The sequence below is a fragment of the Cloeon dipterum genome, chromosome 3, assembly GCF_949628265.1.
Source record: "Cloeon dipterum chromosome 3, ieCloDipt1.1, whole genome shotgun sequence".
Taxonomy (NCBI): Eukaryota; Metazoa; Arthropoda; class Insecta; order Ephemeroptera; family Baetidae; genus Cloeon; species Cloeon dipterum.
In genome coordinates this window covers 1,031,984-1,059,214 of record NC_088788.1, presented here as the reverse complement: position 1 = coordinate 1,059,214, position 27,231 = coordinate 1,031,984, and the positions used below count along the sequence as shown (strand labels likewise).

At 41.2% G+C, this 27,231-nt stretch overlaps 4 protein-coding genes across 5 annotated transcripts in view; 2 read left to right on the top strand and 2 right to left on the bottom strand.

Moving 5' to 3' along the window:
* Window positions 1-694: 694 nt before the first annotated feature.
* LOC135940725 (forkhead box protein G1-like) lies at window positions 695-1,597 on the top strand. The gene has a single exon (XM_065485745.1). It carries the CDS (start codon window positions 695-697, stop codon window positions 1,595-1,597), a length of 903 nt encoding a protein of 300 aa, XP_065341817.1.
* Window positions 1,598-2,472: 875 nt separating this feature from the next.
* On the top strand, window positions 2,473-5,702 carry wls (Wnt ligand secretion mediator). Its single transcript, XM_065483385.1, is given in 11 exon segments — window positions 2,473-2,749; window positions 2,801-2,967; window positions 3,024-3,129; window positions 3,188-3,525; window positions 3,576-3,753; window positions 3,805-3,932; window positions 4,014-4,019; window positions 4,082-4,243; window positions 4,321-4,548; window positions 4,604-4,751; window positions 5,074-5,702. Coding segments are annotated over 11 exon segments (1,695 nt in total). The 5' UTR covers window positions 2,473-2,643; the 3' UTR covers window positions 5,202-5,702.
* On the bottom strand, window positions 5,687-7,858 carry LOC135939157 (ecdysteroid-regulated 16 kDa protein-like). Its single transcript, XM_065483384.1, has 4 exons — window positions 7,663-7,858; window positions 7,335-7,445; window positions 6,247-6,419; window positions 5,687-5,816 (listed from the first exon to the last, which is right to left on the bottom strand). Exons 1-4 carry the CDS (start codon window positions 7,751-7,753, stop codon window positions 5,733-5,735), a joined length of 459 nt encoding a protein of 152 aa, XP_065339456.1. The 5' UTR covers window positions 7,754-7,858; the 3' UTR covers window positions 5,687-5,732.
* A 1,046-nt stretch (window positions 7,859-8,904) lies between these two features.
* LOC135939156 (uncharacterized) overlaps window positions 8,905-27,231 on the bottom strand; it is a 131,936-nt gene continuing 113,609 nt past the window's right edge. For both annotated transcript variants that reach the window (XM_065483383.1, XM_065483382.1), the window contains 10 exons: window positions 24,937-25,086; window positions 22,120-22,291; window positions 20,327-20,496; window positions 12,932-13,049; window positions 12,177-12,313; window positions 11,839-11,973; window positions 11,682-11,784; window positions 10,861-10,981; window positions 10,664-10,806; window positions 8,905-10,172 (listed from right to left, as the gene is read on the bottom strand). In XM_065483383.1, the coding sequence (XP_065339455.1) occupies window positions 10,030-10,172; window positions 10,664-10,806; window positions 10,861-10,981; window positions 11,682-11,784; window positions 11,839-11,973; window positions 12,177-12,313; window positions 12,932-13,049; window positions 20,327-20,496; window positions 22,120-22,291; window positions 24,937-25,086 (1,392 nt within the window). In that variant the 3' untranslated portion in view covers window positions 8,905-10,029. The remainder of the gene's footprint in view (window positions 10,173-10,663; window positions 10,807-10,860; window positions 10,982-11,681; window positions 11,785-11,838; window positions 11,974-12,176; window positions 12,314-12,931; window positions 13,050-20,326; window positions 20,497-22,119; window positions 22,292-24,936; window positions 25,087-27,231) is intronic.

Sequence of the window (27,231 nt, the reverse complement as noted above, 5' to 3'; positions counted from 1 at the left end):
CAAAGAGCGGGAAAATAAACAAACTCGGCTCAGAAAATTTCGATATGGGGGCGTGGTTCTCCGGAAAAATGAAATTTGAGGCTTAGAATGCGTTGGAAAGTTCAGGAAATCCGTAAAATGTTTCAATTGAGCTAAAAAATGGCGGGAATTCTGAAATGAAGGCGTGTTTCTCAGGAACTTTAATGAAGGGGCGTGGCAAGTGTCGCAAAGCGCAGGAAAAACGTAAAATTGGCATTTTTCGCCGCCAGTTTCGTGGTTCTGCGCAGGGTGAATGCGCGTAAGGCCACTAATCCGCGCAACTCTGAAGAGAAGCACTCTATATATTAGTTATAGATGGCGCCAGTGCATTTTTATTTCATGAATTTATAGAATTTCACCTATTTCACCAATCCAAATATTGTTAAAAAGAGTCTCCGTTGCATAGGTACGAGGATAATTTTGATATTTGTTGGATACTTATTCCTGGCAAGCTCGCACATCAACACATATAATTTATTTGGTTACATTCCTGGTAATGTGTAAAAAAGTTAAGAAAACCTCTGCTAATCTTTATTTCTGGGATAGTTTCAGTTTCAGAACTGAATGGAAAAGAGTGGCGTGAGTCGGATAGAGCGGTGAGGAGGAGAAAAACAAACAAAATAGAGAGTTTTTCAATCCGCAGGATTCTTCCTTCAATTTTAACCCGACGTTCACGATGAGTCGCAAGTCCAGTTGCAAGCACTCGTACATCTCGCTGATGAAAATGGCGATCCTGTCATCGTCCACCAAGAGAATGGCTTTGAGAGAAATCTACCAGTTCCTGAAGGAAAAACACAATTTCAGCGACCACGACAAGCATTGCTGGCAAAACACGGTGCGCCACACTCTCAGCTCCAACAGCTGCTTCGTCAGGGAAAAGCGTCCCATAGGCAGCGGCAGCGACTGGACCCTCAACTTGGATTTGGAGGTGCCCAAGAAAAAATATCGCAGCGTTGCGAGGAAACTCGACCTGACGACGTCCGACGACGACTCGTCCACGGATTCATTCCAGCAGCTCGGCGCCAGCAGGTTGAAACGCAAGAAATCGATCATCCAACTGATCACGACGGCCATCCGGGAGTCGCCCAGGAAGATGCTGACCCTGAGCGAAATCTACCAGTTCTTACTGCAAGCCGAACCTTCCGGTAAGGTTGACGACCTGGGCAAATGGCAGAACTACGTGCGGCACGCGCTCAGCAAAAACGAGTGTTTCGTCAAAGTGCCGCGTCCTTCTAACGAGTCAGGGTGTGGTTGTTACTGGGCCTTGAACCCTGACCCTTCGCCTAATTGTCGTAGGACGTTATTCAAGGTTGAGGAGCAGCAGAATCTGCAGGTTCAAGAGCAGTACGCAGGCGTGGACCAGGCGCAACCCGCCATGATTAACAATTTCGAGATGGTTGCGTGCTATGACGAAAGTGCTGCTCAATTCCAACCTGTTGATCAGAATTTCCAGAATTTCATGGTCACTGATGTTGACCTCAATAACTCGACCTTTGACCACATCAACCAGGAGCTCCAGCAAAGGGAATTGTCCTATTATGATGACCCAACGAACTATATCTACTGGTTTAATTGTTGAAAAGCGAAAATGGCCGGGAAACTGTTTATTGAGTAGAAAAAGAGAAATTTACGTTATTGTTGATACTTTTAAGACGGTGCTAATGATTAAGAACTTCAAGTTGATATTTTCCATTCTTCTGCTACCATTTGCTTGCTCAAAATAAATTTTTTAAAAAGGTTTTTAGTTTTGGAGAATATAGTTTCTTGTTTTATTTATTCCATTGGCCGCACAAATGAACGCTGGAAAACTGCAAAAGCTAGTTTTAAAATAATTTCAAGCACTATCCTTTAAAATTACTTTCAAATATTTGCTGAGTGTCAATAGCAATTTGTTAAAATTTTCTTTGAAATGTCAAATATTAAATGAAATGTTTGTTTAAACAAAATAACGTTTTAAGAGACAAAGTTCATCAAGTCTTATAAGAAGAATGTACAATTAGGAGGCTTATAAAAATAACATCTTAATTAAAAAATTTGGAGCATTTTCTACAGGAAAATACCGCGGAACAGTTCTTCAGGGCAGGCGGTGATTTTTATTAACTGCCTCATTTCTCCACCAACAGCGCCATCTCTCCACCCGACAGAATACTCGATGCTCGCATCTGCTTGTCTCTCATCTCACCGCCGAGTTCGCTGGCCGACGACCTTGAATTAAAGAGGCTTCCCCGCTCTGCCTCAGCCCAGCCTCGTTCATTCGCATCGCGCGGGCGAGAGCATACAAAGTAGTTATGCGGTTTCTCACCAGCGCTAAAGCCTAAAAGCCGGCCACTGCTCTCCCCCTCCACGCGGAAGAATTCGCGTTGGCGGGCTCTGATTGGCTGACCTGCCATCTGTGAGTGGCCGCATAGAACTTCTTCGCTTGCACTGCCAGTGAACACGCCCACCACCCGCGCGGCCCATACATTCCCATAACAATCACCGGCCTTTTGAAGCTTGCCGCAGTGTTTATTTAGGCTAATCCCAGCCGAATTTCCTGCGTGCTCGCCCCTAAAACGTGTTGGACGCTCTTTAACTCGTGGAGAATCCATTTCAGTCAGCATAGAGTGTTTTTAAAGAGGCGCAGAAATGGCAGGCGCGATCTTGGAGAATTTGAGCGGTCGGAAGCTGCTCGTGCTCGTCTCCATTCTCATCATCTCGCAAATAATTTGCTTCCTAATCGGCGGGCTGATCGGTAAACATAGTAGTTGGAGCCCAAAACATTTAATCTAACCCTCTTTTGCAGCTCCGAATCCGTCTAGCGCGGACATCGCCCTCGCCTCGAAATGCTACGACAGCGGCAACAACACGGAAAAGTGGTTCTACCCCCGCGGCCAGGGTCGATGCCACCTCCTGACGCAGGACGACATGAAAAAACTGCACATGGCAAACCAGATCGTGTTCGCATTCCAGGTACTGACTTTTGTTAATTGAAAGGAATGAATTTATGTCATTATTGCTGCTCTCAGCTTCCTCTGCCCAGAGACAATATGATTCTGGATTACTCCAGGTGGCAGCAGAACTTGATTGGAGTGCTCCAGTTCGACATCGAGTACCACGAAGAGGCACTAATGGGTATTATTGAATTTTTAGATAGGTTAATGAGTTTAATTTTAATTTTAATAAATTAAAGCGGAAAAAACGTTAGTAACAATTGATGCTAAGATGGCTTATCGGGACAAAGGGGACAAGGACGATGACTGGAAATATTATGCTTCATCAGTAGAAACACGAACTCTCGAGTGCACGACTAAGGAGGTTCGCAAAAATGCTTTAATTTAATTTTTATTCACTAATTTTGCACCTTAATTGCAGAAAAAAGCGGGATATTACTACAGCTGTTCGATCGTTCCGCTGTTTGAACTCGGCTCTCTTCACCACGACTACTACCTTCTGGACTTGCGCCTGCCTGTAGATGACCGATCTAAAATGAACAATGGCTTGGGACAGATTGTGGACATCTGGCTTGTGGTACGTCTCGTGAAATCGCAACATTTCGGTCTTAATAATTTTGTTATCAGGCTATCAACCAGAACGGTGGCTTCACAAAGGTGTGGCTCTCCCTGAAAACCACCTTCTTCCCAATCATCGTGGCCATCATGATCTGGTTCTGGAACCGAGTGCACCAGCTCAACCGGCCGCCCGCTCTCTTGGAGCAGATGCTCCTTTTCCTCGGCTGCTCGCTAACCTTCCTAAATAGTAATGAAGCATTTCTACTCGGTAATTCATATTTTAATTAAAAATAATTAGTGCCCCTGGAGTACCTGACGCTGATGTTCGACATGCCGTACATGTCTCTGATCGGAGACATCAGGCAGGGAATTTTCTACGCGTCCCTGCTCTCCTTCTGGCTCGTCTTTGCCGGCGAACACTTGATGGTATAAATTATATCCGAAATTTCTTGTAAACTATCACTAATTTAATTAATTCTTTGTTTCATGCAACTACGAAATAAACAGATCCAGGTAAATATTAAAAAAAAATCAATGGAACCTATTCTGATTTAATAACCGAACACTTCTTTCAGGAAAATGAAAACCACAGCACTTTGAGAGCGTACTGGAAGCATCTGAGCGCCGTGGTGATCGGCTGCGTTTCCCTTTTCATCTTTGACGTCTGCGAGCGCGGAGTGCAACTGAAAAATCCCTTCTACTCCATCTGGGTCACTAGTTTCGGCGCAAATCTGGCTGTATCCTTTTCACGAAACCCTCAGAATTGTTCAAATAACCAAATATAACACAATTTGTCCTTAACGCAAGAGTGCAGATGGGCTTCGTAATTCTGGCGGGCGTGTCGGCGGGCCTTTACTTCCTCTTCCTGTCCTACATGATCTGGCAGGTGTTCTGCAACATCAGCACGAAGCGGGCCAGTCTGCCGAGCATGTCCGGAGCCAGGCGTCTGCACTACGAAGGAGTCATCTACCGCTTCAAATTCCTGATGCTGGCAACCCTGGTGTGCGCCGGCATGACCGTCGTCGGATTCATCCTCGGACAGGTTTGATTTATTCCCTAAATTGTCGTGGTTTTGTCTAAAATGCGTTTGGCGGCAGGTGTCGGAAGGCCGCTGGAAATGGGACGAAGACATCGAGCTTGAGTACACTTCGGCCTTCTTCTCCGGCGTCTACGGAATGTGGAACATCTACATTTTCGCCCTGATCGTCCTCTACTCACCCTCGCACAAGCAATGGCCCCAAGATGGTGCGTAAATTTGTCTCTTTACGCTTAATTTTTAATGTAGACTGTTTAACCAGAGATTGTAGCAAAATTTAAATTAAAAAAAACAATTCGTACCGCGGAAAATTGTCCCATCTCTCCCCGCTCACTTTTACATCCCCTGGCATCGTGCGCATCGGACTTCTTTCCGATCTGCTGACTCATGCTTGAGATGCGGAGGTGTATAAAAGTGGGAGGGGCGAGAAATGGTCCAAATTTCCGCGATTTTACCAATTTCACAGCTCTGTGTGAACAGCCTGCATTTTTTTGTTGCTTTTCGAGAAGGTTAATCTGTTTTTATTGACAGCGGCAAACATTTTTGCAATTGCAGACCAACAGAGCATGAACGAGGAGATCGAATTCAGCCGTCTGCCCACCGAGCCCTCCGAGATTTCCTCGCTGACCTCGTTCGCTAGAAAAACAGCCGTGGACTAAACATTTCGCTTCGGTGTCGCCCCCGTCCGAGCAGGTACTTCGCTAAATCTCAAAATCGAAAAACGAGCTTCCATATATTGGCATTTTCTGGCTTTTCGCGCGGCATTTATTCATATCACAAAGCAGCTTCGTTTTATTTGTCTCTCAAAGTGTGTTGTGCAGTTAATGTTTGATGTGATTTTGCTTAACTACTTCATATCGAAGGCCAACAAATAAGTATTATTCGATCTGTCTATAAGCATTTAACTCTCGCGATCTGGATTTCGAACGAAATCAAAATAACGCCATGAAACAGTTTCTATTAGTTCTTAGTAATTTTCGCATAATTTATTTACATCTTTTGCATTTATACTTAATTTTTGTACCTCACATATTTTTATTTTTTGCGATACATCTCAATGTTTCTCAGTGTTCTCTAGTGTTAGAAAAATCGTAGGTGTCGTCAAGTAAATTATGTGAGAGTCGTAAAATAAAATATCAACAAATATAATACATATGCAATCAAATGATTCTAATTGTTTTCAAACTTGTTTATTTCAAATGCACGGGGATCAAGACGCAGAAAACGTCATTTTCGTCTTCGTCCTTCAACTCCCACTGGACTTGCACAGCGATCTGCAATTTTCGGAACATTAATTAAGACTCAATCCAGCTTTTAAAACGATTTATCTGAATTTACTGATTTATAACCACAGACACGATGAAAAGTTGCATTAAACCGATTTAATTGCGAAAGAAAAGACGGAAATCATCAATAATTCTTTGCTTGAAGAATTCTCGACGCTGATTGGCTGACAACGCGCATGTCAGCATTTCCCGCGCAATTCACAACGCACGTAAGCTGTTGCTGGGCAACCGCGGGAGCTGTTGACGAGCGCGTTGCCTCGGCCAATCAGCGTCGAGCAAAGAATTTTCTGCTCTCCGTGTTTTAAACTAATTTTACGTAATTCGCCAGTAGTTATAAAGACTCAATCCAGCTTTCTGGAGTTAAAATCATAGCGAAAAAGCCTGAATTTAAAAATTAAACGAATTTAGTATCACTCACCCTCGGATAGACCTTGAGAATGGGCAGGGAATTAGTGTAAGTGAGCTGAGTGTCGGTTTTTATAGGGCAGGTCAGTCCTCCGTAGGTGCAGGCGTCAGGGTTGGGCAAGTTGAAGGGCACAGGCAGGCCGGCGATGACGCCGTGCACCACTGCCTCCAGTTTTTGAGCTTTTCCTGTGCGATGGGAACGATACGACAATAATTATAATTAGCACGCAATTTTTGTAGGAAGTGCCTGTGACAATAATCGCGTGTTTTGTTGACAACCTTGAAGACACGCTTTTGTTTCCGCGTAAAGGTCGCAGTCATAACATTTTTGCTCATGATAAAAAGCAGAAAATACTACCAATGCGCGTGAAACCGATTGTTTGGTGTCTAAACGAGTTGTTCTTTCGATTTTTAATCGCAGAAATGTGTACTTAAAAAGTTGATTTAAATTGTAGAAGCTGGAAGAATTCTTTGCTAGAAAAATCCTCGACGCTGATTGGCTAACGCACGAATTTAAAATACGCTAGTGACGTTGCTAGGCAACCGCGGTATCTTCTGACATGCGTATTACGTCCAGCCAATCAGCGTCGAGGATTTTTTAGCTAAGAATTCTTGCTGCTTTCTCTTCAAAATTCGCAGTTAAAAGTTGATTTAATTAATTAATGATAACGCAACATAGGATTTATCAGCAAAGGTTCTATGCTTGAAGAATCTTCGACGCTGATTGGCTGACGTCAGCAGCTCCCGCGCAATTTACAACACATCGTGCAACCGCGTTGCGTCCAGCCAATCAGCGTCGAGGATTTTTTAGAGCAAAGAATTCTTGCTGCTATCACCAATTAGCTTGATTACATTCGCAATTAAATGAGTTTCTGCGATTATAAATCGATAGATCAACTCTTTAACTGCAAGTAAGCGCCAAAAAATCAGGTTTTTTATGTTCAGGCGGGAAAAAGCATTTTTTTAGAGCCCTTTTATTATCTCTTAAAAATCTTTTACGTAATAATTTTAAAATCTTTTTCTTGTACTTTCGTTTCATAATTCTCATAATAGCTTCTTAAGACATTTTTCAGATTTCATAAGTTTAATTTCGGTTCTTGCCTGTGGTTGAGAAGGTTATGGCGATGGTAGAATTGGTGCCGCGGATCAGTTTGCAGGGCGATTTATCGTTGCAGCCAGTGATGTCAATGTTGGTCACAGTTCCCTTGGTACCTGACAAAACAAAATCGCGGTTATTTTTAGTCTAGCTCATTGGATATAATTAATAATTAATAAAGCTCTAGCCCGTTGATAATCTTTGACACCGAGATGAGAGTTCATTATTGATAAAAACGTCGCAATACTTGAGGCGCGGAGGGTATAAATAAATATATTTCTCAACAGAAATTCCAGATTTAAATTTTTCGATTATGTAATTATTGGTACTCACTAATTTGGCAAGGGGCAAACATGACGGAAGCAGTCGCGGTTTGCAGAATCAACGCAATCGAAACAATTAAAACATCTTTGCCGGAGGCCATGATGTCCGTCTCGTCTTCTTGTCTGCTAGTTGAAAGTTGAGTCTCGAGTCTCTACTGCGCCGCACAGCTTGACAAATCGGCGTGTGTCTCGCTGCAAGTTCTCGGCTCTACTGTTGCCGCCGCCACCGCCGCCGCTGACGTGAATTTTTATTCGGTGCGCCTCTTACGTATATACAAAGCCCCCGCAGCCGCAGCACGTTACGCCGTCTTAAAGCTGCACTTTAGTGGGTTTTCAGCTGTAGTCACGTAGATTCGCTCCGCATTTTTGTGTTTTTGATTAAACAAAAGGAAGCCGTAAAATATAATAACAGAAATTTTATCACCTGCTTTCCCAAGACTTTTTAAAATAAATACATACGCGTTTTTGTGTCAACGGAGATAATTACAACACGTCATAATATTGGTAATTGATGAATTGTTTTCAAGAGGCGCACGCAGTCGGTGAACTATTTTTTTTTAATCAAACAAGCCCCAATAAAAGCGTAAAACAACTTTCGTTGATGATACTTCCAAACAAATTCTACTCTCACAATCAGTTCCTTATTGAAAATTTTTGCAGACCCTAAAACATTTAATTTCAAACTTTTTACCTTAATATTCTGATAGAAAAATCGGATTAAGATATTTTACGGCTTAATTTAATTTTAATAAATCGATTTCAGACTCAATCCTGCTAATTATGCATTTTTCACTTAATTTTCTTTCTCTTGACGTGCTGGAAACCAAAATCTGTTCAGCCAATCGCCGTGGAATCGGGAGAAATAATTTTTAGAAATAGAAAATCTTTTCCAACGTTTCTACGACGAATGGCTGGACTGATTTAGGTTTTCAGCACGTCTCAAGAAAGAAAATTAATTGAAGAATGCACAATTAGCAGGATTGAGTCTGAAATCGCAGCGGAAGTGTATTAAAATTAAATTTATTACGAAATTATACGGTGGCGCCACCTGTTGGCGGCTTCGAACACTAAAGGCTTATGCAATTGGTGAATTGGGCAGAGAAAAATAATTTTTTCAGAAAACTTGATTGTTTTTTTTTATTTTGAGAAGGGTTTTGATGTGGCAATCATAGCAAAATAGATTTTTTTTTAATCAGAAAATTTTGTAAATTTACTTAAAATTGTTTTCTCCTAAATAAAAGAAAGAAACGGATTGATTTTGAATTATCCACCTATTTTTATTCGAATATTCGTGTTGAATTTCGTGCGTGGCAGTACAATGATATTGATACACAAAAGTCTACGCAGTATTCGCTACAAGTTTTTATACGTTGTTTCTCGATCGCTTTTATATTTTAATTTATTTACACGAATCGCGTCTGACAATGAGTGTGAGCACATCGGTACACGACATAATATACACATTTGAATGATGCTCCTGCTATGCTATTTGATTCCTCAACTTGCATTACAAGTACACACAATGGAGATATTTACATATTAACACGACGGGGCTTATCTCTTATCTTCGTTCGCGGGGTTTCTTCCACTTAATTCCGTCAATTATTATTTAAATTTTACAAACTAATAGTTACATCTTAAAGACTGTCTCTGACGACATTTCTGAGCCCACCAATCGATTCCTGAGGGTCGAATTAGGTAAAATTATTGTTTTTTCCGTTAAAAAAGTGCAGCGAGACGTGCGAACTTTTTTCCCGCCAAAACAAATGAATGCGAGAAATGCGCATGCGTTAGAGCTGATTTGAGCACTGCAGAAACACCGCCTGTACGAATGACTTCTTTGTCAAGCTCTGACGCATGCGCACTTCTCGCATTCATGTTGTTTTGGCGGGAAAAAAGTTCTCACGTCGCACTTCACTTTTTTAACGGAAAAAACGTCCATTTTACCTAATTCGACCGTCAGGAATCGATTGGTGGGCTCAGAAACTTCGTCAAAGACGGTCTTATAAAGTTAACTGTACATTCTCTCCTTTCTTTACAATAGATTTAATTCAAGACATGTCAATTAGTCTTATAAAAGTTAAATATATTCATGTATTTGGCTGCTACTACGTTTTGTCCATAAGTCTTAATCAGAAAGTAAAAAGGCTAAGAATCGAAAAGGTGAGCAGGGTTGATAGTTTTTAAAAGTGATGTTTTTCCGTAGCATCCACTCTGAGATTAACAATTTTGGTCCCTTCTCCAAAGCAAGCAGACGAAAACCGAAGCCGAACCGAAATTTGCTGACAAATATCACAGACACTATCACTGATATGAACACCCACATTTCTCTCTACACTGACTAAACACCATCGCGGTTTATTTCTTGGCTTCGCGTTTAGAGCTCGCAGGCATTCGCAGTAGCGCTGCTGATTTCGCAACCTTTCAACACGGAAAGCCGGTCGACCAAATGCGTGGACACTCCGCCAGACCAGAACGAAACGCCTCCCATTTGCATTCTTGCGTCGATCCGGATGATACCTAAAAAGACATAAATATTTTTTATATAAAAAATCTATCAAGCCACCAAGAGATGGCGCCACCGTATACTTTCATAATAATTTTAATTTTAAGTAATTTCACTGCGATTTCAGACTCAATCCTGCTAATTGTGCATTCTTCACTTAATTTTCTTTATTTTGAAGTGCTGAAAACCAAAATCGGTTCAGCCAATCGCCGTGGAATCGGGAGAAATAGTTTTTTGATATATATAATCTTTTCAGACGTTTCTACAGCGAATGGCTGGACTAATTTTGGTTTACAGCCCGTCAAAATAAAAAAAAAATAAGTGAAGAATGCAAATTTACAGGATTGAGTCTGAAAAATCACAGCGAAAAGTCTTAAAATTCAATTAATTACGAAATTATACGGTGCCGCCATCTGTTGGCGGCTTCGAACACTAAGGGGCTTTCGCCACTGTTGAGAAATTAGTTAATTTTATTTATTTAATTGTTAATATTTTCGAAATTCACCTTCAACATCCTGCTCACGGAGTGTGGAAGCTCTGAACGACGCTTGCAGGGTGAACGAGTGATGATTTCTGGCGCTCGACCTCGTCCTGGACATGCGCGGTGCACAAAGCGAGCCAAGATCCAGCACGTGATTAGGGACCAACCTGTTAGAGAGTCAAAAATTAAGATATATTTATAATAATTATAAAATTTATTACTTTTTTGGCGTGATGCCCGAGTGCTCGGCGAAAGTGACTCTGCACAGATCAGTGGTGACCTCTCCGCTGCCTTTGAATGAACTTCCGAGCTCCAGTTTCACGGGCTTTATGCATGTACCCTCTGAAAAAAAATTAATTGTGTATTTAAGAACAGTTTTTTGCATAAATTTAGTAGGGGTTCTTAATTAAATTAAACAATTTTTATTCCCTTGCTATTAACAGAATAGTTTTTCGGGATTTTTTAAACAAAAATCAACAATATCTCGGAATTTATAGAAGATATCAAGTTGAACCAAACTTCATTTGAAAGAACTTTTTATGTCAAAAAACCTTTGCAAAGAAAATATTTTTCTAGGTCAAAGTTTTAGGTCCCCAATTTCCAAATTTAAATTTCAAATCAAATTTCGAATAAGAAGAACATTTTTTATAAATTTTTAGCCAATACAAAAAATGTTGCAAATAGTAACGTTAATCTACCCTGAAAATTTGGTGAGGTTGCAATTTTTAGTTTTAGAGATAATTTAGGTTAAAGTTTAAAACCTGAGGTCAGGTAAAAAAATCTAAATTCGAGATCTTGGCTTCTGCTGGTCAGAAATTAAAAAACTGAATACCAATCAACTCGTCTTGATGCCCCCTGACGAGCCATATAGGTTTCAGGGTGCTAACTCCCACCCCTTTCAACCCTCATCCACCCCTAACAATTTAAGAATTAAAATTTCCTCTTTTCAGCGTTAATTGAATGTTTGAACTCTTCTGAAAAATGGTTTTACATCAACTCCTTGAAGAAAGCTTCTAAATTTAATTAAGAATTAAATTTTTACCTGGAACTTTCATCTCGAGACGAAACTCCAAAGCGCCCTGCTGTTCGAAGAGCGTTTGGTCCTCGTAGGGCGTGATGGAAACCTCGGGCGTGACAAACGGCGCCTGCAGGTTTAATAATTGAAATCTCATCCATCAATCTGTGAGATCCAAATTTACCTGGTAAGGCGTGACGACGGCCTGGAAAACAAGTTGCTCCACTTGAGGGTAGGCGAGCAGCCTGAGACCGAATTTTGCCACCCCCTTGGCGTTGCCAACGACGCACATCTTGAGCACGACAGCGTCCTTGGCGTCCTGCGAAACCGCACCAAAAGTTTTGACTTTTTCTCTGAATTATTGAACAGTTAGCAGAGCGGCATCTCGACTAATCGCAGCCGATTTTGAATAGCTAATTCGGTGAGATGCAGCACGTGTTCGCTCTCTCGCCTCTCGCGCTCCGAGCGAATATTTTAAAACTTATTGCTCACCGCTTGTGATTTAATATTCAAATAACACACCTGGCGAACTAAAACCGGGTCGGAAACTTGGAACACGAGTTCGCCGTCGCTTTTCCGCACGATCTGATATTGCTTGAGCAGATCTTGGTCCACGTCCGGGCCGACGCTCAGCAGGCCAATGTCGGTCACGGCGGCCCCTAAGCACATCAAGAGATGAGCGGCATTATTTAACGAATGAATTTTTTAATTTAAAAATAAATAAAAAAATGAATAGAGGAATTGTTGCACAATATCCAATAATTAACTTTTATATTCAAGGAGAGGCAGGCTCAAACCAGCATTTTGTGAGATTTAATCCTTTAATGAAACAAAAAGGGTTATTTTTTAGACTAATAAATTAGGTTCAAGTAAAAACTTGTAGCTTTTTTAGTTTTAGAGACGAAAAAGCTGGATTTTTTCCTCTTTTTTATCTCGTTTGCTCATAAAATTTATTGTGGTCCGCCTCACACAGCAAAGAGATTCATTTTTCAAATATTTATTCAAGCTCTAGATAATAATTTGCCCTTTTTTATTTTATTTTCAACGAATCTTTTCAGTTTTTTAAAAAAATTATAAAAGTTTGATTATTTTTCCAATGATTTGAAATTAAAACGAATTAAACAGAAGGAAAATTGCGACAAGACAAGTGATTGTGCAGTTAATTTTCCGTCCATTAACGAGAAACAACATAAAACACGCGGGCGCCGTGTGATGCAGTTATTTGTATTAGGAATGCAAAAGCAAGAGCTGACAATGACACTAATTGGCCCATTTACCTTTGGTCAGCGTCCTCAGGGCCGCTGTTAGGTTGAAAAGTCCTCTGGGCAGCTGCAATTTGGCGTGGTACACGACTGGAATTCCTGCGGGCACCTCGCTCGCGCTCGCCGCCTTCACCTGCAAATTACAAGCCAAATTTATAATTCAACGCCGTGCTTGGGAGTGCCGTGTGGCGCCGGGAAATATTGCACTCGGTGCGGCGCCCGGCGAATAACATGCACGAGCGGCATTGTGTGTTTTGCGCGCCGAGGGACCCTCACTCGACCTGTTCTCCAGCCACTGAATATATTCTCTTCTGCGATTGGTCGAAATTATTTCCCTCTGCATATAACGTCTAATTAAAATGTGGATTTTTTTCTCTCTACTCTAATAATGAGCTTAAATTGCGCCGGGAAATTTACAAGTGTGCTTAGCGTGAGTTTTCCTCCTCTCAACGCATCTCATGTGTTTTTTTTGTATTTTTTAAGCATATTTGTCTTTCAATTGCTCCTCTGTTTGCCTCACTTTCATTTCAAAGAATTTAAAGGGTGCGTTTATTTAAAAAAAATTATTTCGTGTAAAGTGCACCCTAAATGACTGTCCCAAAATCCAATTTTTTCGAGTTTTACAGGTTACGCCCCCTTTTTTAGCAAAGAAAATGCTTCCGGAATGGGAAAAGTATGAAAATTTAATAGTGAAAAGATAAAAAATAGTTCTTTTGATTGTTAAAGGTTTATTTTTATTTTTTCAAAAATTCCAGATTTTTGATTTGGCCCGATTAAAATTCAGCAGTTGAGAGTAGCGTCAAAAACTGCCTAAATTCAGAAAGCTGATTAAATTTCCAGTTTTTTTCCTACTGAACAAATTTTTCTCAAATTAACCATTTTCGCACAAAATTCAACTTAAGAAAAAAAAATATCTTCATCTATTTCCTCTCTTCGTCTAGCAAATTCCAATTAACAAGCGCTGCTGGAGGTTGGTATATTTGGAAGTGAGAATTGGCAGTTGGCGCTCATTAATAGACAACAGCGGCGTTTCACACAGTTTGCGAATTAATTGACAAAGGAGCGAGTCGCCGACTAATATGCTTGGGACGAATCGTCCGTCGTCAACACGCCACGCCACGCGCGCGGAACAAGATCCGCCACCCGCCAGCAGCTGCTATTCATAATCAAGTTTGTCGAATTTCCAAGTCGCAAAGCTGGCGCAAAATTGGCTCTGCTAGCCAACTCAGCGGCATAATAATTATCGCTAACTGAAAGGTCGCCTCCGAAAGTCGGAATTAATTAATTAATTAATTAATTTGGAGGAAATGCCTCATTCTTGCAGGCGAAACAACGAAGATCGAAAATTAATGATCAAATCAGTTCGTTATCGGGCTTGTGTATCGATAATTAGAAGTGAGAGTTGTTTTTTATTGTCTGAAAACACGTTTTTTCAGTTTTTTTTGTGGTTAATTCTTTACTATAACAGCTGATTAGCCTGTTAATTGGCGAATCGACCGTTAGATGGCACATCAGGCAAATAGAAATGTAATAAATTAAGCGGGAATAAAATTATTAGGTCGGCACGCCTCTTTTTCGACGCATCTGATTGGCCGACTGGATTAGCCTCCATTCACGTTAAATAAGAATTTCTCTTGGAAAAGGGTCGTTTCCCTTACGAAAGGGTTTATTCCCTTGGAAATGAAGCGTTTCCCTTGGGAAAAATGCTACTAAGGAGCCGTCATTTTAGGAGCCATATCTACTTTTGAGAAGGGGTGCCAGTCTTCCAAAGCTAAAACCCGGAAATCCCTACACTCCCGTGTTAAATTTTTCAGTCCCAAACCCCGAGATCTCCTGTCCAAACCCGCCGGAGAGTGGCAGCCCTACTTGGGAGCCCTCCACTTGGGAGCTGTCCATTTGGGAAAGTACTCTAGGAAAAGGGGCGTTTCCCTTGGAAAAGGCTTATTTCCCTAAAAAAAGGGGCGTTTCCCTTGGAAAAGGCTTATTTCCCTAAAAAAGGGGCGTTTCCCTTGGAAAAGGCTTATTTCCCTAAAAAAAGGGGCGTTTCCCTTGGAAAAGATGCGTTTCCACTTGGAAAAGGGGCGTTTTTCTTCGAAAATGTTTATTTTCCTTGTAAAAAAGGCGTGTCCACTTAGAAAAGGGGCGTGTCCAATTGGAAAAGGGGCGTTTCCGCTGGGAAATGTTTATTTTCCTTGGAAAAGAAGCGTTTACACTTGGAAAAGGGGCGTTTTCACTTGGAAAAGGGGCGTGTCCGCTTGTAAAAGAGGCGTTTCCACTTGGAAAAGAAGCGTTTTCACTTGTAAAAGAGGCGTATCCAATTGGAAAAGGGGCGTTTCCACTGGAAAATGTTTATTTTCCCCGGAAAAAAAGCGTTTTCACTTGAAAAAGAGGCGTATCCAATTGGAAAAGGGGCGTTTCCACTGGAAAATGTTTATTTTCCTTGGAAAAGAAGCGTTTTCACTTGTAAAAGAGGCGTGTCCACTTGAAAAAGAGGCGTATCCAATTGGAAAAGGGGCGTGTCCACTTGAAAAAGAGGCGTGTCCACTTGAAAAAGAGGCGTATCCAATTGGAAAAGGGGCGTGTCCACTTGAAAAAGAGGCGTGTCCACTTGAAAAAGAGGTGTATCCAATTGGAAAAGGGGCGTGTCCACTTGAAAAAGAGGCGCGTCCAATTGGAAAAGGGGCGTTTGCGCTGGAAAATGTTTGTTTTCCTTGGAAAAGAAGCGTTTACACTTGGAAAAGGGGCGTTTTCACTTGGAAAAGGGGCGTGTCCGCTTGTAAAAGAGGCGTTTCCACTTAGAAAAGAAGCGTTTTCACTTGAAAAAGAGGCGTATCCAATTGGAAAAGGGGCGTTTCCACTGGAAAGTGTTTATTTTCCTTGGAAAAGAAGCGTTTTCACTTGTAAAAGAGGCGTGTCCACTTGAAAAAGAGGCGTATCCAATTGGAAAAGGGGCGTGTCCACTTGAAAAAGAGGCGCGTCCAATTGGAAAAGGGGCGTTTGCGCTGGAAAATGTTTGTTTTCCTTGGAAAAGAATAGTTTACACTTGGAAAAGGGGCGTTTTCACTTGGAAAAGGGGCGTGTCCGCTTGTAAAAGAGGCGTTTCCACTTGGAAAAGAAGCGTTTTCACTTGAAAAAGAGGCGTATCCAATTGGAAAAGGGGCGTTTCCACTGGAAAATGTTTATTTTCCTCGGAAAAAAGCGTTTTCACTTGAAAAAGAGGCGTATCCAATTGGAAAAGGGGCGTTTCCACTGGAAAATGTTTATTTTCCTTGGAAAAGAAGCATTTTCACTTGAAAAAGAGGCGTGTCCACTTGAAAAAGAGGCGTATCCAATTGGAAAAGGGGCGTGTTCACTTGAAAAAGAGGCGCGTCCAATTGGAAAAGGGGCGTTTCCGCTGGAAAATGTTTGTTTTCCTTGGAAAAGAAGCGTTTTCACTTGGAAAAGGGGCGTTTTCACTTGGAAAAGGGGCGTGTCCGCTTGTAAAAGAGGCGTTTCCACTTGGAAAAGAAGCGTTTTCACTTGTAAAAGAGGCGTATCCAATTGGAAAAGGGGCGTTTCCGCTGGAAAATGTTTATTTTCCTTGGATAAAAAGCGTTTTCACTTGTAAAAGAGGCGTGTCCACTTGAAAAAGAGGCGTATCCAATTGGAAAAGGGGCGTGTTCACTTGAAAAAGAGGCGCGTCCAATTGGAAAAGGGGCGTTTCCGCTGGAAAATGTTTGTTTTCCTTGGAAAAGAAGCGTTTACACTTGGAAAAGGGGCGTGTCCGCTTGTAAAAGAGGCGTTTCCACTTGGAAAAGAATCGTTTTCACTTGAAAAAGAGGCGTATCCAATTGGAAAAGGGGCGTTTCCACTGGAAAATGTTTATTTTCCTTGGAAAAGAAGCGTTTTCACTTGTAAAAGAGGCGTGTCCACTTGAAAAAGAGGCGTATCCAATTGGAAAAGGGTCGTGTCAACTTGAAAAAGAGGCGTTACCACTTGGAAAAGAGGCGTTTCCACTTGGAAAAGGGGCGTTTCCCTTGGAAAATGTTAATTTTCCTTGCAAAAGGGGCGTGTCCACTTGGAAAAGGGACGTTTTCACTTGGCAAAGGGGCGTTTCCACTGGGAAAAGGAGCGTTCCTCTTGTAAAATGTTTATATTCCTTGGAAAAGGGGCGTTTACTTTGGGACGCTTTTGGATTAGCCTCCATTATTTCGACACCATATTGAATTCTGACCGGCGGGAAAACCAACACAGATCGCAAACCGGCCCCCGGTAGGAATTACGACTGCGCAGAAGGTTTTGATTTGGTTCACGCATGCGCAGTGATGAGTTTCAACCTCCCTGTGAGATTTAGAAGCGATCTGATCATCCTGCGCATGCTTAAGATGACCACAAAATTACTGCGCAGCTTCAAAATGCGCGAATATTGAAACAACTATTAATTTCGACGCCATATTGACTTCTGACCGGCGCGAAAACCAACAAAGATGGCAACCCGTTCCCCAGTGAGTTTTTCTTGCTAAATTTCCTCTTGAATATTCTGACCAAGTGCGCAGTGGCTCATTTTGGCCGCGAGCGAGCAAATAAATTAAATTAGAGGCAAGTAGGTTTGCTGGTTGCGGTGTCGGAAACGTTAATTCCCTCGGCAGGCGCGGCGGCGTTCTCTTTCTTTTGTTTTGCCAAAATCCCCAGCACCTGCTTTTTCCCGCCGCGCGCAGGGTAACAAATTATCGCGCTTAATTGTCATCTCGAGTGAAGGCTGGCAGCCTAGGAGTGAGAGGCGCGCCGGAAAGAAGTTCATACTCGCCGCAGAGCAAGATGAATTCGCTCGCTGCTGCTGCTTCTGCGTCTCTTTTCTCGCCAACACGAAACGAACTCGGCCGGTAATAACGGTAATTGCAATCCTCTCCACACGGGGCTATTTATTTTTGTGAGTGGTTTTTTTATAGAAATTAATTTGATTGGTTTAAGTTCCTAAAAGCAAAAATAAATCTAATATATTTAAAAAAAAATAAAATTTCACTGAAAAGCATTTTCCTCGGTTTTAAAAATATTTTAGCGATTAGGGGTGGAGGGCAAGCACCCCTAAACCCCTTCAGCTGGTCAGGGGTGGTTGGGACGAGTCCAACGGTGGGTAATTTTTGCAATTCTGGCAGTTAGAACCCGAGATTTGGAGTTGCAAACAATCCAAAAAATACGAAAAATCGATCAATTCGTTTTTTCGCGTTTTGCAAACATTTAAAATTCAAAATCTCAGGTTCTAACCGTCAGATTTGCAAATATTAAGCACTTTTAGACACGCATTGACCTACCCTGAATTTCTGAACAGTTTAGAGTGTTTTAACCCTCACCCCTTTCAACCCCTAGGTAATTTTGTTTTAGCAAAAATGTACTCAAAAGCATTTTCCTCGGTTTTAAAAATATTTTATCGATTAGGGGTGGAGGGCAAGCACCCCTAAACCCCTTCAGCTAGGCAGGGGAGGTCGAGACGAGTCAAACGGTGGGTAGTTTTTGCAATTCCGATGGTTAGAACTGGAGATTTGGATTTGCAAAAATTAACAAAACACGAAAAATCGATAAATTCGAATTATTCGTATTTTGCAAACATTTAAAATTCCAAATCTCAGGTTCTAACTATCCGAATTGCAAAAACTAAACTTCATTAGACTCATATCGACCTTCCCTAATGAGCTGAAGGGTTAAGAGGGTGTTTTCAACCCCTGATTTTTTTATTTCAACCCCCTTGTAAAGAGACAAACTTTTATATGGCTGGTAATTTTTTAAATTGAATAATTTTTCAATATTTTTATTTCAATAGTTTTAAATGTGTGTACCTCTGTAGAAAGGGGATTTAAAACCCGCCATTTCTTAATCACGGACATAGAATTAAGCTTAATTCAGCGGAATCAAGCAGCTTTAGAGCAGACTCGCTATTAATCACAGTACAAAATGCACGACAAGCTTTATTTTCAGCATTTCATACCGTGTTTGAAAGCAAAAAATTCTTTAATGCACGTCTCGGGAAAAACGCTCGAGTCGCACAAACATTTGAAGTCGACGCCAGGCGAGCAAGCGAGCAAGCGAGCAAGCAACGTCTCATTTGAATTGCGGAGCTTAACGAGAATGAAGTATGCAGCCTGCCGGTTAAGCATGTCAAGCAGGTTGCCCGCCCGCCTCCTCACGCCACAATGCCAGCAGCGCAAAGTTCGTTCTCCCGTTCTCCCGTTCGCCCGCACAATGCATTTTTCCGTCAGCTCGAATCGCAAAATTGAGTGACCCAGAATCGCGGCACCTAGCTCGCTCTAATTAAGGCGATAAATCAGCCGGCAGCAACAATTCTTTCCATTCACCGCAGACCAAACTTGAGACAAAGTCAAAACTTTCGACGCCTGCCTGCTTTTCGACATAATGAGAGAGAGTTGGCTGCGAGTTGTGTCGAATCCGTTGAAAACTTTTCGCACAAAGTGGCGGACATTATTAAATACAGCCACAGTCAGCGGCAGTCGCGTTTTTGTCAGGCCAACTTTGCTCACTCGGCGGCAACGGCAACGCCCGAGCTATACCAAAGGAAAATTGGGTGCGCGCGCTTTTGAAAATGTTGAATAATATTTTAATGAATAACCAGGATGAATGAAACTTTTTGCCGGATTTGTTCTCTTTTAATGAAAAGATACACGTCACAATTTACTGTTTTACGACATTTTTTCTCACTTTTCGGCTCAGGGGATGAACAGGGGTTGGGGGTGAGCACCCTAAAAACCATTCAGCTCATTAGGGGAGGTCAAGCCAAGTCGATTGGTGGGTAGTTTTTGCATTTCTGACGGTTAGAACCCGAGATTTGGAAGTACAAACATTTGTAAAAATTTAGAAATTCGTGTTTTTTAAATTAAAAAATTAATTTCTCGAAAATGAGGCCAAACACCACCTTGAAATTTTCACACAAGTTCACACGTACCCTGAGACCTCATTTTAGGGGCATTTCGGATTTTTAAAATATGATCCTGAATTTAAAAATCCAAAAAGCACCCTGAAATTATCAAAAATGACCCTTAATGACCGTTGACCTTGACCAATGACCTCAAATTTGATGTTCATTCGATCGGGCTTGACGAGAGGAGTACAACGCACATCTCAACTTTTAAATTTAACCAACTCAAAAATTAATTAGTGCAGAAAATGTCCCGTAAAACCAGCAAAATAAACAATTAACTTTAATTTTTTTGATTTTCCCAGAAGCTAAGAAGTTTTACCGCTTCGAAATCAATACTAATCCTTATTGGAAACGCATAGAACGAGCAAAACTTCTCTCAAAGCAGATCTCGAACAGTTCGAAAGCTTCCCATGCGGAGGGAAAAAATAATCTCAGGAGTCTGCTTAGACCTTTTATAAGGATTTATATTGCTGCACGGAGTTGAGAAGTTTGAGACTCACCACAAGTTTCGGCGTGGACGGTGCAGCTGGATGCAGCGATGCGGGCGCGACGGAGACATTATGCAGCGAGCGCCAAGCAGCGCCTTGGCTCGTCGAGAAAAGCGCCTCGACAACGGCAAAGGGCCGGCTCCGCAGCGGAAGCAGCCAGGCCTTGATCGTCAGAGCGGATCCTGCAAGAAGGCGGTTCGTCACTTGGCGGGCACATCAAAGGGCCAGGGTGCACTCATTCGCAGCCAATTTGCAGCGACTTGCGCTTCCAGCAGCAGGTATTAATTGGACGTACGCCTTGCCTTGTGGACGCGTCAAATGCACGCGTACAAAGACAAATTAAAAAAAGTTATCTTTGCAACTTCAAAGGAGGGCAAAAATAACGCACTAAATTGGCTTGAATGCAATTAGCTGCAATTGGCAGCCAAGTTGTTAGAAAGAGAATTGGAACGGAAAATAAACAATCATAAAGTAACCTTTTTTTGCTTTCAGAAAAATAAGAAATGTATTCTTTTTTGTCTTGCGCAAAAATACCGTCTTTGACGAAGTTTCTGAGCTCACAAATCGATTCCTGGGGGTCGAATTAAGTTAAGTGGATGTTTTTCCGTTAAAAAAAGTGCAGCGCAACTTGCGAACCTTTTTTCCCGCCAAAACAATACGAATGCGAGAAGTGCGCATGCGTCAGAGCTGGCTGTATCTGAAAAAGATGTCATTCGTACAGACGGTCTCTCTACAAGTGCTCAAACCAGCTCTCACGCATGCGCACTTCTCGCATTCATGTAGTTTTGGCGGGAAAAAAGTTCGCACGTCGCGCTGCACTTTTTAACGGAAAAAATATCTAATTTACAGAATTAAATCATGTATTTTATGAGTTAAACTAATTTAATTGAACTATTTTTCAATTCAACCCCTTTACCACCCTCCAAATCAACCCCTAAATGCATTTTTGGCTCCTTATGACTCTAATTTTGAGGATTTTTTTTAATTTTGTCCACTATTTCCTCCTCGAAAATTAATTTAATGTTAATATTGTTCCCATATTTATAATGCAGCCCTTATTCACCCCCTTCAAACCACCCCTATGATAGAATTTCACCCGAAAAAAATTTGATTTGTTCGGGGTAGATTTAAGGGTTTTAGTCCAGGCTAAAATCATGAATTAAAAATATAATTTCTTTTAAAGGGGTGGTTTTAACGGGGTGAATCAGGGTCGAAAGATGAGGATGGCTAAATTTTTAAGCATGAAATAAAATTTAGGCGCCAAAATGGAGCAAATTACTAAAACGATCTTTAATAAACAGACAAGGAACCAGAAAAGCTTTTAAGGGTTGATTTAGGGGGTAATTTAGTGGCTGGTGTAACAACTGATGATTCAAATTATGCTCTTTGTAAGAAAATAAGAAAAACCTTTACGAAAATTACAATTTTAAAGTTATTTCACATATAGGGGTGTTTTTTAAGGGATGAAATTGCCTTTATAATTCAAGCTTGGTAATTTCCAAGCTCTACATGATCGACAAATTATTTTGGTATTGAAATTGGTTTCTTTTGTCTTGTTTGAAAAAGCGTTTCAAGAGAAATCTCCTGCTCGACTTTGTGGCTGGCAAAAATTATTTTCATTTTGCGGGGAAAAAAATGAGTTTTTTCGTGAAAAGGGCAAACTGGCTTTGCTCGTTAGCAGCGCGGATTTAGGTGCATTTTGCGATATACATTCTACACCGTCGAGTGGAACAAATCAATTTGCCAGGGCCACTAGAGCTGCGCCGCGAAAAAAGGCGAATTTCCATTTGAAAGGATTAATTAACCTGTTCGTCGGTGGATGTAGACGGGCAAGTGCAAGTTGGCGAGCAGGCTGCCGTTGTTCGAGTCATCAATCAGCAGACAGGCCTGCGACGCCAGCTCAGCCCTCGGCGGCGCCAAACAATGGAACGCGTCGTCGTCGCTGCTCACGCTGAGCCCGCCGACGCGCACGGAAACCTGAAAAAATGCCAACCAGGAAATAAAGAGAGAGCAGAAAGAATACTCTCTGCAGAGAAAATTAAGAGTGGAATGCACGCACCTAATTAATCATTTTTTTTTTTTCATAAATCTGGCTCATTTTTTGCACAGGCTCCTTTGAAAAAGCCAACCCGGCAATTATCACGATTAATCTCAGACTTCATCAGGAACAGTTTTGTCGGTTTTGTTTAATTATTACATGTTAGTAATTAATTGGAAAACAAATTTTGTATGCAAAATCCTCCCCTATTTTTACTCTTTTGCGAAATTTTTCTATTTTTGCCAATATTGTCGTCGCCAAATCTCGGGTTTGAGCTATCTGAATCATAAAAATTGCACATCATTCGACTCGTCTCAACCTCCCCTAGATAGCCGATGGGTTTAGGGGATGATTATTAATTTAATTGATTAATTTTTATTAATTTAACTGAGGTTTGATTTGTCAAAAATTTTGACGAAAGTGATTTTTATCGTTATTACGATGCTGGGGGTGGAAGGGGATGAGGGTTGATCACCCTTAAAACCATTTAGCTATTTAGAACAAACTGAGATGAGTCGAACGGTGGGTAGTTTTTACAATTCTGATAGTTAGAACCCCAGATTAACCCTTTCCAATAATGCGAAAAAATATAAAAAAATATTTTTGCCAATATTATAATCGCCAAATTTTGGGTTTGAGCCGTCAGAATTGCAAAAACTAGACACCGTTCGACTCGTCTCAACCACCCCTAGATAGCCAACGGGTTTAGGGGATGATCTGATAACCACCCTCCACCCCATTTTGCCTTTTTTCTACTTCCACAGTGAAAATTGAAATTGAAAATGTGATAAAATTACTAGTTTTTTAATTTTAACCTTTAACCTCTGTTTAAAGGGTAAAAGGGGGTAGTTCGGGGTGTACTTTTACTAATTTAAGAGAGTTGAGATTAGAAAAATATTTTGCTGAAAGTGATTTTTTATCGTTATTACGATGCATGGGGTGGAAGGGGATGAGGGTTGATCACCCCCAAAACCCATTGGCTATCTAAAGGAGGTTGAGACGAATCGAAAGGTGTGCAGTTTTTGTATTTCTGACAGTTACAACCCGAGATTTGGCGATGACAATATTGGAATAAAATGGAAATAACACAAATTTACAACCTTTCATTTTTTTAATATTTTCAAATCGATGGGATATAAATTGGACTAAATAAAATGATTTCCCTCCTTATAAAGTGCAGCTCGAAGAAATAAACTAGTGAGAACAAAGCAATTTCATTCCTGGCTTTGATTTCCGCGAGAGAAAAAGTTTGAAAAGTTCGCTTGATTGATTCTCTCATTTTCACGGCGCAAATGCCGCGTGTTGACGAGCTGCGAAGGTCTTTTTATTTTACTCTGCAAGAAACGAGGTTTAATTAAAATTCATCTCTTCGCAGTGAGCGAGTATCTGGTTGAAATTTAATGACGCCGGCTTGAGCGAGCGAAGAGAGAAAGAGAAAGAGGGAGAAAGGATTTTTCCATCTCGCACGTTTGCAGTGTGCATTCTATTCCAGGAAGCGCGCTCGGCGCTCGTCATCGCCTGAATTGAAAAGCGACTTGTGCTGCATTCGGAAACTTTTTTAGTCTGATTGGAAATGAAGGAGAGTATAAGAGAAAATCAATGCCGCGCGATACAAGTGGGATTTGATGAGAGGAAATGCTAATGAGGGGATTAATTGCAAAAAAGTAAGAGCTCCCTTGCTGCTGGATGCAATCAGTCCTGGTGAATAAGCAGGGCGTTAACCTTACAATCAGTTCAGATGATTAAAACCTCCTGAGTAAGGTTTAATACAGCGTGAGAAACACTCAAGACTAAATTACTTCAGAGAGGAAGAAATTCACTGAGTTTTGCTCTTTAGTCTTTATGCGACTCAAAATTTTGAATAGACACCATATTATGTTCCAAACGCCTTTCCCGCTAAAGAATTCTATGTTAAATGCCTGTTGTAAGACGCTTGCCATTCTGTTACCGACGTTTGGTGCCTAATTTTGAAGCTAAAGAGTTGATTCATCGATTTGCATTCGCAGAAATTCATCAAAAGTCTATTAAAACCGATTTAAAACTCGGAAAACAGAAAATTCTTTGGTGGAAGAATCCTGGACGCTGATTGGCTGACACAACACGCTTGTCAACAGCTCCCGCGGTTGCCTAGCAACGGCTTACATGGTGTTGTGAAATGCGCGGGAGATGCTGACATGCGCGTTGTCAGCCAATCAGCGTGGAGAATTCTTCAAGCAAAGAATTCTTTTTGATTTCCGTCTTTTCTTTCGCAATTAAATTAAATTAATGCATTATTTCAATGTTTCTATGGTTATAAATCGATAAACCAACTCTTAAAGCTGCAATTAGACCGCAAACAATGCAAGAATTCACGCCTTTTGATTCATTTGATGCCAAAATTAGACCTAATTAGCAGTGTTAGTGTCTGTAAATTAACCTTTTTAAAATAATTCTTGACAAAACACTGTTTCCTCCAGGCTTAAAATGCCCAGTTTGAGTATTGCAATAATAAGCCTAGTTTACGATCCCATCCGAGCTAAAAAAAAATGCGGAAGTGCAGCCGTGAAGTGAAGAGAGCCGAGGGAAAAGAGGAGCAAGAGCTGACCTGTTCCCCTGGGAGCTGCCTGATGGCGAGCGTGAGGTCTCCGGACGCGGCGGCCGGTTGGAAGCGCCAGTGGAGGTCGGCAGGCCGGTCAGGGGCCACGTCGGCGTCCGCGTGCATTGTCTGCAGGGTCGAACGCTGGTCGGAGGACGCCTGCAACACACGATAATTATCACGTTAGCACTCGAGGAATAAAGAAGTCCGCGGGGAAATTAGCGCCGCGCGCGCTTTTGTCGTTGCGCAATGCATGGCGGCCTCGATTTGCACCGTAATTGGACTGATTATACACCCCGCATGTGAGTGTGTGTGTGTGTACACATACTCAGCAGTTGCGGTGGAACAACACACACTGCGGAGGGCGTGAAATTCTGCGCCTCATCCCGAGTGCGTTTCAAAGAGGCCCTTTGGCCGCCGCCGCCGCACACACACATGCACACACACACGCTGGTCTTTACGCTTCATTGCTGGCTGAGCGCAAATTGCAAACACTTTGCCTCACAAAGAATCAGTCTGCTCGCATCCGATTGCAATTTATTAATTAAAATCTATTGGCCAATTCTAAGGGCTGGGAAATTTAGACGATTTACTATTTTTTTCTGAGCTTCCTATGCAATTTTAAGCCATTTGAACCAAATTTAAATTGTTTATAACGGTCTAGCAGAAATTTTAATTATTAAAGACAGTTTTTGACTAAGTTTCTGAGCACACCAATCGATTTCTGAGGGTCGAACTAGGTTAAATTGACGTTTGTTCCGTTAAAATCTGTGCAGCGCGACGTGCGAACTTTTTTCCCGCCAAAACAATATGAGTGTGAGAAGTGCGCATGCGTGAGAACTTGAAAAAGAAGTCATTCGTACGGGCGGTCTCTCTGCAAGTTCTCAAATCAGCTCTCACGGATGCGCATACTTCTCGCATTCATTTTGTTTTGGCGGGAAAAAACGTTCGCACGTCGCGCTGCACTTTTTTAACGGAAAAAACATCCATTTTACTTAATTCGACCCTCAGCAATCGATTGGTGTGCTCAGAAATGTCGTCAAAGACGGCCTTTAAGAATCATACTTATTTCTGAAAAAGATTTCTGATTTTTTTTACAAGTTTGTTGTTATAAAACTAAGCTTCATTTGACCAAATTATGTATTTCTATTTTTGAGATCAGAATTTCATGATTCGATTCCAGCTAGAGGTTTTTTCAACACAGGAGAGGAAGGTTAATTAACCTAATTAGCGTATTTGCAACACGCTGAATGGTAGAGTCAATATAAAAAAGCAGCTCTTGCAACAGGCGCATGATTAAAAAAACTCAATTAAAAGTTTCAACACAAATGAGAGACGTACATAAATATAGACCTCCATTTCGATTCCTTTGTGACGAGGAAAATGTTTTCAATGCATTTTCAATTATTCAGTGCCCCTTTTCATTTAATAATTACGTCTTGAAAGCAATTTAAACTTAGTGTCGAGTTGCTGCAGTGGACAAATACACACCAGCATTGTTGTGTGTTAAAGTGGTCTTTGCGCGCGTGATGAATTTAATTTTTTAAAGGGAAACAAGAATGCCTGTTTTGTGTGCACTCTCGTTGTTAATTAAATCCGTTTGAAAACACGCTCAGTTGGCTCGGCGTTTTAATGTGAACTGGTATTAATTAATTAATTTACGCCATTTGCACCAGAGATGTGTTAATTAGTGAGCTGACTGAAACTTCTGCAGCTCCGCGCGTTCCCGTTAATTGCATTTTTCAGGTGCAAAAAACTCTCGGCTCTTTTTCAAGAGCAGGAATAAATATTAAATCTTGCATCATGCTTACTAATTGCATTAACTGGTAGGTAAATATGATTATAACTTGTAATTTTTAATTAAATCGCGGAAAAAAGCATTAAAAACGGGCTGAGGAAAGGATCTCAGGTCGGGGTACCCTGAAAAAGGTCGTAAAGGTACCGCAGGTCAAAGCCCTGTCTGATGAGGGGTCGTGGTCAATGGTCGGACGAACGGCCGAATTTTAATAAAAATAAAACCATTTTTGCCCTCGCAGCCAAAAAAACGAAAAAAATTCATTTTAATTTTTCTATGGGCGCGAAAAATCTCAAAATTGGTTTCTAGACCGGCATTCAACCTACGCGTGTGATGGAATAGGTTGGAATCCTATCTTGAGGAAAATATGGCGAATTTTCCCTATTTTATGTTATTTTCATGGAGAAAAAGACAAAACCACTTTTTTCAAACTTCCAACTTTATCTAGTCCTAGGATTATGATTGGATCGGCCTGTATTTGGTCTCAAAATATTTCCAGATAAATTCTC